The sequence below is a fragment of the Phaethon aethereus genome (assembly GCF_964289735.1).
Source record: "Phaethon aethereus genome assembly, chromosome: 1".
Lineage (NCBI taxonomy): Eukaryota > Metazoa > Chordata > Aves > Phaethontiformes > Phaethontidae > Phaethon > Phaethon aethereus.
The window spans coordinates 65,531,755-65,543,966 of NC_138575.1; the positions used below are offsets into that span (position 1 = coordinate 65,531,755).

Genomic DNA, 12,212 nt, shown 5'->3' on the forward strand with positions numbered 1-12,212 from the left:
CAGCTTGAACTTAGCATGGCCAACAGAAGGCACGTATCTGGGCTTCCTGGCAGGTTTGTATAGATCGTGCTTAAGTCCATACTCTTAGGCCTTTGTTGCCACTATGTCTTGTGTGGACCAGGTTAAAACTAACACGGATAAGCCTGTTATCATTAAACTGTCACACTTACTTGTTGTGTGACCTGCCCTCATTGCTTTCAGTGAATACCCATGATAATGGTGTTTGTTTCCTCAAAGAGAAGTTTAGACAAATCTAATCTTCAAAGTAAGCAAAAGTAAAATGTGGTCTTGGTCAGCAGTCATTTCTTTAGAAGTCTGTCAGGGTTGAGGATTCTTTTTTTGGCCTCTCTTTTGTGATGTATCTAGTGGATTGGGGAAATAACCCACAAGTAAGAAAAATTGTGTTTGTTAGCCTAGTAGATCTTGTGGAATGAACCTTTGTTACTTCACACCTGAAGATTTTAGGGTATGTTTTTGAAAATGCTGTCAAAAATCTAGTATGTACCAACTGGCAGTTTTCAGTTGGAAGCTTTTTTGGGTTTGCCACTTATGTGGCTCTAGCCATTCGCAGTGGCTAGAATGATCTCAAAAACTACCAGCAATTTTAGTTGGAACAGAATTTAAGAAGTAGGGCCCTTTAAGCTGCTGTTTCTCTTTAAATGAAGCCTAGTTCAGAATTGAGGGTCTACAAGTCTATGTTGATTTTGATGCTGAGGGACCATTGTAACCCTAGACTGTATTGATATAATCCTAACTTGCTGTATACATCTCCCAGATGTGCATGGTCATACCCAGGAAGGTCTGTGAGACCAAGGAAGAGAAGTACTTTTTAAGACTTATTATTATGAATATTATTGATCATATTATCAGTTGATCCACAATATTAAGTGCACAGAGCAAGATTAAGGTCTTGACTTGTGTTTAGGCTGTTCTCTGTTAGTAGTTCATTAATAGAGGATTTTTTTCTGTGTCTGGTAGATGAGAGTTAATAGTCACACAATAGTTGTACTAATCAAAAAAAAATACATTTCTGCCCAAACACATCTGCCTAGAACTTGAAGGATCTGCTCATTGCCTTCCTTGTTTGATTTCTTTGAAGTGAATTATTGAACATGATATTTAGTTGTTTTTAACGAAGTCCTTCTTGCTCTTTTCAACCTGTCTAGTCTAAAGGTTGAGTTGCTGTGTAAACTTTCATAATTAGGATTTTAAATTTACCTAATTCACATTAAGGACTATATTCTGTTCAGGAAGGGGAAATAATTTTTCTGTCTCGCAGATGTACCTGATTAGGGTTGTTGTTTTAAAGAGCAAATAATTAGTAGCATTACTATTAGTGTAAAAACAAAGCAGCCAAAACAAATTGAAAACTTTAAGAATGAACATAGGTATTTTTTTGTGCCTGCATATGTGTGTACATATACGTGCATGTGTGCCTGTAATATGATTGACATAGGTCAATCATATTGATGAGACGTGTGATGGTGATGAGACATTCAATGGATATGGTTAGACATCTGCTTGTTGCCCACCACTTTTCTTTGTGAAATTTTAAGTACTGCTTTGCAATTTTTGAGTGAAAATACATTCATTGTGCTTTGTTAGAATGTTTTATGCATGGAATACTGTGTAATGGATGCTGTCAGCATCGGATTTGTTAACTGCTTCAACTGTGTGCTCTGAGATGTCTTTTCTTTCTTTCCTGTTTGTTTTTTTTTTTTTGCAGGCTGCTCTCCAGGTGGGTGGTCATGGAGAGAGGTTGCATCAGTGCCGTGAGGTGACGCTCTTAACATACAAGTCTATCCCCATGCAAGTGGATGGCGAGCCATGTCGACTGGCTCCCTCACTCATTCGGATCTCCTTAAGGAACCAGGCCAACATGGTGCAGAAGAGCAAGAGGAGAACATCTATGCCTTTGCTGAATGAGTGAGTTGGATATGTGCATGTCCTAATGGCAAGAAGCCTGTTTTGGGCAGCTTATTCAGTCACAGATTTTGCATGTACTGGACTTGCAGTGCATTAAAAAAAAAAAAAATTAAAAATTCACACCTGAACTCCCTTTTGACTGTATTGTAAATACTTACCTAATTTTCTTTTATTCTTTTATCTCCTGGGTTACCCTCTGTCTTGCTTTTAGAAAGGTGTTGTGTCTTTCAGTTATTTATTTGGAGAGGTTTGTGCAGGCTCAGCAGTGTGTCTCTTGGCTTCTGACAGTTCTGCATATGTATGCCATTTGCTCTTGAAGTTCTTTTGATTTATTTTCTCAACTTTATTGATCTGCTTTTTAAGCTCAATTGGAGACCTTGTAACAAATTGCCACAATCAAGAATTGCTCAGGATATCTTGTAGTCTCTGTTGTAGGAGCATGCTGCCTGGCACTGTTTATGGAGAAGGACCTGAAGGTCCAGAAAGGGCTGTTTGTACTTTGTAAGGAATCCTTCTCCAGTATGAAAACCCAAATGAGGAATGAGTATTGTAAAGATGAATAGAGAAAAGCTAAGATAACTGGGAACACGTGGAGAAGAAAACAGACAGGACTAACATTCCTTTTCATGATTAAACCTTATTTGTAAGAGCTGCAGAGATATTTTAATAGAAAAAACATAAACATTCAAATTTTGACCTATGAAAATGGCCATCCAATAAAATTATTTAGATTATTTTGTAGAGCTGATTATTGTACTTGGAGTCATAGAATAGAATCATAGAATCATTAAGGTTGGAAAAGACCTTTAAGATCATCAAGTCCAACAATCAACCCAACACCACCATGCCCACTAAACCATGTCCCGAAGTGCCACGTCTACATGGTTTTTGAACACTTCCAGTGATGGTGACTCCACCACTTCCCTGGGCAGCCTGTTCCGATGTTTGACCACTCTCTCAGTAAAGACATTTTTCCTAATATCCAATCTAAACTCCCCCTGGTGCAACTTGAGGCCATTTCCTCTTGTCCTATCACTAGTTACTTGGGAGAAGAGACCAACACCCTCATCGCCACAACCCCCTTTCAGGTAGTTGTAGAGAGCAATAAGGTCTCCCCTCAGCCTCCTCTTCTCCAGACTAAACAATCCCAGTTCCCTCAGCTGCGCCTCATAAGACTTGCTCTCCAGATCCCTCACCAGCTTCGTTGCCCTTCTCTGGACACACTCGAGCACCTCAACATCCTTCTTGTAGTGAGGGGCCCAAAACCGAACACAGTATTCGAGGTGTGGCCTCACCAGTGCCGAGTACAGTGGCACGATCACTTCCCTTCCCATTCTGGCTGGCCACACTATTTCTGACACAGGCCAGGACACTGTTGGCCTTCTTGGCCACCTGAGCACACTGCTGGCTCATATTCAGGCTTCTTATATAGGTCTTTATTGCAGCTAAAACAAGTGACAGTAAGTGCCTTTGCAGTTTTTCATCAAATATTCTTAAGGTGAAGCAAAACAGTCTGTCCCTTATACAAAGATACTGAGCTAAAGGCCTAAAATTATGAAGGATCCATGTTTCATTCGAACATCCATGTACTGAAGTTTTAATTTTTCTGGGGGGATGGGTGGGGGATTTTGCTGTTGCAGCTGTAATGGTGAGGTAAGGCTTATGAAGAGATGTCATATCGCTCATTAGACTAACTCATTTAACTTGGAAAAAACAGACAAGGTCTCAGGCACACCTTTTCTCTTCAGGTATCTTAATGGTTGTCTGTGTCTTTCAACTGTATAATCTATAATCTCTAACTATATGAGCGGATGATATTGCTTCACTTCAAACTTTGACTCCAGCCCTTTAGAGCTTCTTGTCATCGGCTGGTTGTCAATCTGTTCATGTAATCAAAGCCTCCCTGGTTACTTTCAACATCTTCCTGTTCAATTTAGCACTCTCTGTTCTCTTACTGACACTGATGCTTTATGTTTCAGTAGAAGCCCATGCCTGTAATGTACAATTCCTACTTACCTGGAAAAGACATCAGGTATGGTCATCTCTCTTGAGCAGTGAAGAATAACAGACCCTTGTCTGTGCAGAGGTGCCTGATTTCATCCAGCCACAACAACTCAATCATTTGTGAAAGCTAGAATTGAGCAGAGAGCAATCCTGGGGCATCTTTTTCTATACTGAAGAAGGCTAATGAAAATGTAAAAAGAAAATTCCTGGTATTTTGATCTGATAATTAGCATGGTTAGGTTTGGATTTTGAGATCTGAATTTAAACTGGTATAAGGAAATACAGATTCATAGTATATGCCAGTTGTCAAGAGGATAGTCTTTGTGGTTTAGCTTGATTTAAATGTGCTCTGGTAGACTATGTTGCTGTCAGAGTCCTTTGATCTGCCTGAGGTATTTGTCTGTGGACCTGTGTTTTGCGAGAAGACAAATGATCTGTCAGGAACTTTAGTCTCAGCTTCATATATTGCAAATGGTGTGTGTATATATTTATACCTATAGATATGTATCTGTGTGCATATGTACTTTTCTCTCCAGTGTTGAAGGTGAATGAGAGAGAGGAGTTGTGTCTCCTGGCGTGATAAAAAGTAAATGACATGTTAAAGGTTAAACTCTAGGAAGCATTGTAGTATTGCAAGAACTTCATTCAATATGATGATTTGCAATATTTCACAAGAGAGAAAATTTTCAATTAAATATGTTTATCTACATTCCTTAACTTGATATCTGGAATATATCTCCCTATTCCATTGAAATCTCCCAGCAAGTCTCATATTTGATTGAGCATGATAGATTATTCTCTTATGACTGTCATCTGAATGTTAGATGTATGAGATAAGTAAGTGGGTCTGGAGCTATCCTTAGTTGTTAGACAGCTGTTCTTGAGCTCCTTGCCAGGAAAGTGATTAAAAAAATTATCTCCCATCACAGTAACACAGAGTTGCTATTATTGTCAGCTTTGATGTTATTGCTAGATAAGGAGAGCTGTAGGAATGCTCTCTGAAGTTTTAGCTAGTCCAGTGTCATAAGTATAAAAAAAACCTTAATTTGAGGAAGTTTTACACTGTAGTTCTGTTTTCTACCTTGTTTTCCTTTGTTCTGGAGGTTTTAAGGAGAGGGGGCTGAGAGAGGATAGTGAGTTTGTTGTTTGCCTTGTGGATGCACTTGAGTTCCCAGGGAATAATAGTATTTTAAAATTGAATAGCCCATGTGTAATGTAGCTGAGTGAGAAGAACAACATCTCATGCTTCTCTCACTTGGGAGCAGGAGGGCTTTAGAAACATGATTCTCTTCTGACTGTAAGAGTTGCCCATCTTCCTGGCTGCAACTGTTCTCCAAAACCGGTAGATGCTCTGAGAGGACACTTTTGTATGAGAAAAGGGATCTGAACTTTTTTGACTTGTTTTTTTCCCTCCATTTTCCCACTATTGTCCTTCCAGCACCTTCAAACTGCACATAAACTGCCTCATGTGGTTCTGCACAGACCTTCAAGGTAGAAAGTCCTATATGTTGAGAGTCCTTGTTTTATCTGTTACTGAATAATTTGCCTTTTTCAAGGTGTGGGGAAAATTCAGCAGCACTTTTGACAGTGTAAATGTTCCTAGTCTTTTCTAGTCTTTTAATTAAAAAAAAAAAAAAGTTGGCTATGGAATCAAATTAAGGAACAAAAATCTAGTGTTTCTGTGGGGCTACTTAAACTGAAGGAACCTTCATTCCTGTTGACAGCAGCAGCCTGAAAATCTTCATCCAAGCTATTAGGGAACAAGTAAATATGATGTGCTGCATTTTGTCATAGGTAGATGAATTACTGGCAATTAATATTTTATTCAGCTATTTCATCTTTCACTGCTGAATTGCCTACAAACAAATTTCTCAGTATATTAATTGTCCCGAATTATTTGTGGACTAGTTGCTGCAACTAGTAATCTCTTTTCTTACTGTTCATCAAGCATTCATTTTTTTAACATTTCCTTTTGGAAAGTTAAGCTGTTTTGATGTGACATACAGATTATATGAGTACTCTTGAGTAGGTGAAGATGACCTGTTTACAGTTTGTATTTTTATGATAACTTTAAAATTTTGAGTTGAAGCATAGTGGAGGAAAGCCATTATTTGGTGAATACAGTTACAGTGCTTCTAATTTGTTTCTAATGGAGGCTGTCCAAACGTAAAAGGCAGGAATAATTTCTTCCTCATCCTACAATGCATTGCTCTACAATGGAGATAAGTAACAATTCAATAAAGTGTTTCAAGGCAAAAGCAGCTTTTTAGGTGCAAAGTATATACAGGATAAAGTGACGCTATTCACACTTGGTTACAGATTGAAACAAGGCAGATGATGGGGTTGTGGGGGAAAAAAAAGGTGCGTTTCTTTTCTTCTCATATGCCTCTTCTGTTTGTACCAGCAAAAGCAAATTTTTGCTACAGCCAGATCAGCAGACTTAGTTTTTTTCTGCAAAAGAGTGAATTATGTTCTTATTCTCCTTCCCTTAAAAGACTTGGTGGCTAAGTTCTCATTCCTATTCTCCACTATTGATCATGGTAACATGTGAAAAAGGCAACATATAGCTTAATTTTCTGTGATCAAGCCAAGAATGTGGTTCTTGCGAGCTATAAGCAAAATGTGTGTGGAATAAGAAGAGAAGCTGTGCTTCAATTTTTCCAGGAGTCATTTCCTTATTAGAAACTACAGTTTAGTGTGCTGCTCAGTAAATTTCAGTTAATGATCACTTTCTGGACCTCAGAAGGCAGTATTTTGCTTTCACTGGCTTTTAGTTTGGATTGAGGAAGGATGTCCTGCATAATGGAAGAGAAAGAAGAAAGAAGAGCTTACAGATAAAACATATTCCATACACTTGAGAGAAACCAAGGGATCATTTGAGTATAAACACTAAAAGAGAGTCAGTCTTGGGAGTTACTATATATAAAATGCATGTTTCCCTAAGGTACATGAAAGAAGAATGGAGACAGCAATTTGTCATTGTGGATACAAAATCTCCAGTAAGGGTATTTTTTTTTTTTTCTTAAACATTAAAGTTGGCCAACCTTTGGAGACAATTCTATCCGTTCAGATTCTTGGCTTTGATGTTTGTTTGCATTTCTGGACCTGCTTCCAAAGTCTGTTGCCTTGAAATTTTTCAGTGCCTGTGGAACAAATGCTGGGGCTCCTCGAATTCCTTGTACAGCCATGTGCCTAGTTTGTCATTGGTGCTCCTCACTTGTGTCTTTAGAAAGCTCCTGTGTGCCACATAGCAGTGATTTTTCTCCATTTGCATGTTCTCTGTTGCTCTTGGCTTCCTCGTGAGAGCTTGGAGCTCTGCATGTCTCTTCATTCAACTTTTGTGATACATTCCTTTTGTTTCTGTTTAAATGTTGTATGTCTTTCTCTTTCTTTCTTCTCTTCCCCCCCCTCTCTCTCTCTCTCTCCCCCCTCTGCCTTTTTCCTTGTCTGTTCACACTGTGAACTGTGTGTCGCCCTTCTTCTGGCCACTCATTTCCTGCTGCCTATAGTATCCATAAAGTGCAGTCTGCTGACCTGAGGAGAGTCTCAGCTCCCCCCGATTCCTTCACTGTGTGAGTATCTGGCTTTTTTCTACTTTCAAAGTTCCACAGTTTTTTGCTGTTCTCCTGTGTGTCATTCAACCAGGAGATGGGGCAGTAAAATCCAGTGACAAATGGGAAGCGGGAGCTCAGGTGACAGCATGGCAGGCACGGAGCAGTGACCTCACCAGCAAAGTCACAGTTCTACAGTACCCAGTTAAGGTGAGCAGGGCATGTCTGGTGATAGTGACCACGTTCAGCCAAGAGTCCAGCTCATCAGACAAATCCATAGCAACAAGTAGGTCTGAAGTTACGTGCCAGGCACCACCCCTGGAAACAGTTGAGATGAGAGCTTTCTGTCCTTTGGTTTTAGTCAAAAACATACTGTGAACAAACTCAGCCATAAGCTATACCTCTAGTGCTGGCTGATCAAAACAGGAAACTAGTCCCCCAGAGGAGTGTTGTGACCTTGGCTGCAGCTGCATTGAAGATGGAGACCCCCCACTACCTTGGCAATATCTTCAGTGTCAGCAACTCCCCTGTACTAACTTGCTAGATAGTAGCTAAATTATTCAAGGGCCTAATGTCTTCTTTAAAATGCGGTGAATTGGCACTTGAAAACACTTGGACCATTGTAACATTGTATGTTTGTATCTTGTAATTAATCCCGTTTCTGGAAACATACCATATTATGAAAACCTGTGTGTGTCCACAATTAAAAGAACAAACCAAAACTAAAAAAAACACCCCCAAAGAAACCCAACCAACACGCCCCCCCAAACCCAAACAAAACCCCCAGTTTAATATAATATGTCGTCAGGCAGTGTGGTTTGTCTTCAGAAATGCTTTTTACAATTCAGTCAAAAATGACATGTTTTGCTTTGTGTTGGTGTCCCTTTTGTTTTCTTGTTTTGCCACTTTTATGATGGACACCTTTTCAAACAAGATAGGACTATCAAAGAAACAAATTTGAAATACAGGTTGGAAAATGACAACTTTCAGAGCTATAAATCCGGGTATTTGGAGCAGAAACTTGATTGCAAGAATGATTCTTACTCTGTCATAGAAGAAAGTCAATGGTATATGCTGAAAGAAAACCCACCAACGCTTCCCTGTTCTAAAGACTGAGCACATGCAGTAGGTGGCACATAAATGTTCAACACACTAAGAGTTATTTGGGAAAACTGATTGAATAATTTTAAAAGCAAATTTCAGCTTGGCAGAAAAGGACCTGGGGATCCTGGTGGACACCCGGTTGACCATGAGCCAGCAATGTGCACTTGTGGCAAAGAACGTTAATGGCATCCTGGGCTGCATTAGGAGTGCTGTCAGCAAATCAAGGGAGAGGATCCTTAGCCTTCACTAAGTGCTGGTGAGGCTATAGTTGGAGTACTGGGGCCAGTTCTGGGCTCCCCAGTACAAGAGAGACATGGAGCTACTGGAGACAGTCCAGTGAAGGGAGATGAAGATGACTAAGGTGGATACCTCCTGTGAGGAAAGACTGAGAAAGCTGGGACTGTTTAGCTTGGAGAAGAGAAGACGACTCAGGTAGGATTTCATCAATATCTATAGGTATCTCAAGGAAGACTACAAAGATGACAGAGTCAAGCTCTCTTCAGTGGTGCCCAGTGATGGAACAAAAGGCAGTGGGAACAAACTGAAACACAGGAGATTCTCTCTGAACACCAGGAAAAATGTTTTTACTGTAAGGATGACTGAGCACTGGCACAGGCTGCCAAGAGAGGTTGTGGAATCCCTATCCTTAGAGAAACTCAAAAGCTGCCTGAACATGGTCCTGGGCACCCTGCTCTAGGTGGCCCTGCTTGAGTGGGGAATCGTACCAGATGACCTCCAGAGGTCTCTTCCAATCATTCTGTGATTCTGTGAAATTTCAGAAAGATGCAAGTTCCTCATTGTTATTTTGCAAACAAGGAAAGACTTCCAAATTCAGTGTGCCTTATCCCTGGATCATATTTTCTGTACTCTGCTGAGGAGCAGAAAGTAATAAAAACAACTTGTCTCACTGATTCAGTATTTAGGCAAACCTCTAGAAAAAAGTTGAGATTAAGGCTTATTGCTTACACAGAACATTAAGCTGTGAGTCTGGGAGAATGGGTATTGTTTCCAAGTTAAGGGATATCCCTTGGCAAATGACCTCCAAGTTTTGATACAGTTCATTTGAATGTCCCATTTGATATCAGCTGTCAGGATAAGGCAGGGAGAGAGAGACTCGTGAGCCCCCAACTAATTTGTAAGTCAAAGATGTTCTGTATCTTATAATCTGTAAAAATAGATTAAACATGCTGCTGCACTGTGGCTTCCAATTAACGTGTCTGGCAAATTAAAATAAGAACCCATGAGGTATTAGGGAAATTGGATTTGAATTATCATGGCTTTGAGATTCAGAAGTTCCTTTTTTTTTTTGTTGAACAACATGGAAAGAGCCAGAGTTTCAGTTAGTACCGAACAGCAGGGCAGATTCTGCTGAGACCTGGTGATGGATAGAAGCCTGTCTTAGATAAATTTCAAGTTTTCTGCAGCAGGATATGCATGGGAATTTGGGGCAACCAAAATTCTTAGGCACATATGGTCTTTGTTGCAGAGCCATTAGAACTGTAGTGTGATCCATTTCAAATTTTTATACAAGGTGCATAAGTAAATACGAGTGTCATATTTTTAATTGCGGCTTTTAAAAGGAAGGTAAAGCATTTTGCAGCTGGATGGTCAGAGATGAGAAGGATGCACATGTGACAGTACATTTGCATGCGTGCAAAGGAGTTCTGGAAAAAAATTACTGTTTGAAAAATAAAACATAATTGACTTGCATAGCTCCTACTGTCCTTTTACAAGTGGAATAAGCACTGTAGATATACTGCGATTTTTTTTAATTAAAAAATCTGCAAAAATGAAAATAAAAGTATCACTCTACTGGTAAATAGTTAGTACTCTTATAGAGTTTACAGAGTAATGATTGCAGCAGAGTATGCATTCAAAACCTGTGTGAATAGCAAAGGGGTAATAGGAAATAATTCTTTGCTTTTAAAGATCCAAATGCCAAACTTGGATCTCTAAAGTTTGGCTTTAGAATCAGCTTTCTCAGGTTGAATATGGGTGTTGCCTATAGGAGGACAGTCTAATAAAGAACAGTTAGAGACAAGGCTGTCACTCCGAAAGTGAGCATAGTTAAGGATGAAAATGCTCATATATACCCTCTCCCTTTTCTCCGTTACATGAATTATAGGGAATTGAGTCTCATCTTTTCATTGTCAGTTTTTCTTGTTTAGCATGTGTGCTTCTGTTTAGTGGGATCATTACTATGAGAGAATCCACTGTGCTTGGAAGCCTGAAGCGTGAAAGAGCTACAGCTAGCATGGGGAAGGAGAAGGAAAACGAAGACCAGGATTCTACCTGGCACTTCGGCACGTGTTCAGGTGTATGTGTGGATCTAGCCTTTATACAGGAAAACGCTCAAGCGCTTGTTTCAGCAAGTGTGAGGTAAGAAAGTGCAGAAGGATTTAGTATAGTTGGGTTAACCTGGCTTATCTGGGATAATACTTATCAAATGGAAGAAAAAACAACATGATAGAGCTTGTATTTTTAGGGGTATTTTTTTAGGGAAAGAGCTTAGTAAGACCTTTGTGTTAAAGTAGCAGTGGACTTTTGTGAAGCACCAAAATTTGTCCGTCAGAAGAGGCTGGATGATTCTGCTCTGTTCTGGCAGTTCTTATATTTTAAGTAGGCAAATGCTGTCAAACACACACTTATTTTTAATGTATCATTTCCAAGCTCTGCCAATGCGATCTCAAAAGTAAGGTAAATTTCTTTTTCTCTTATGGATGCTGCTTTCATTTTTCCAATTGTTCTAAACACTGGAACATTTAATTAATTTTGCATGTTTATTTTTTCTCTAGGAGATAGGTAATTCATTAATCTGTCACTGCAAACATGTCCCAGAGGAGTGTGGTTTTTTTTTCTAAAGGTTGGTTGTTTGTTTTTCAAGGGAGGAACAGTAGAAGATTTCCTTTTCAGTTTACTGAACCATGTCAAAATCTATATGTGTGTAGGAGCATATGGACTGTATTCTGGAAGGTCTATCAAAAATTTGTCACTGAGTTCTGTAGAGTTCTTGGACTATTTATTATTATTATTTCCTTTCTCTACCCAGACACAAAGCATAAGAAATGGTTCATGGGGTTAATAAATAATTGATATAGGGATTAGGGCATGCATAATTTAAACGTCTATTTTCCCAGCTGAATGAACCTGGTGGCATGGCAGAAGCGTTATCAGGTTGCCGTGCAGGAGTGCCAAGCTTGGGCAGGACCCAAGCTCGCTCTGTCTGTTTTCTTTCCTGGGTGACTGGAGGCAGGAGCAGATTTCTTAGGAAAACCAGCTGTGCTCCAAGTGAGTTGGCTGGCATCCTCCTGCCTGTTGCTGGATGATTTATAAAGGTGAGAGGAGGAAGTCACAGCTTCATCAAAGGCTGAGTGTGTTTTCTGGTGAATGGAAGTAGACCAGGTTCTGCTGGTAGCCTCAGAATAGGTATGTGTGGCTTTGCTTCTGTGGGTTTGAACCACAAGCGGTGGAATGAAAGGGGTTTTTAAAAAATAAGGCCTTCTCATTTTTTCCTGTCCAAGCTCTGTGTTTTTAGGTTTTGGCTGTGTTGTGGTCTTTTTTTTTTTTGGGGGGGGTGGTGGTGATGTAACATTTCTAGAATCTCAAAAATGCAATAGTTCAGGCTTA

At 39.7% G+C, this 12,212-nt stretch overlaps 1 protein-coding gene across 2 annotated transcripts in view; it reads left to right on the plus strand.

The window, feature by feature from the left end:
- The window catches only part of DGKI (diacylglycerol kinase iota), a 117,716-nt gene that overhangs the window by 25,385 nt on the left and 80,119 nt on the right, over window positions 1-12,212 (plus strand). Inside the window, exons 13-14 of one of the 2 annotated variants that reach the window (XM_082008547.1) lie at window positions 1,727-1,926; window positions 7,440-7,502. In XM_082008547.1, coding sequence (XP_081864673.1) covers window positions 1,727-1,926; window positions 7,440-7,502 — 263 coding nt within the window. The remainder of the gene's footprint in view (window positions 1-1,726; window positions 1,927-7,439; window positions 7,503-12,212) is intronic. The other variant, XM_082008548.1, reaches the window with a different exon arrangement.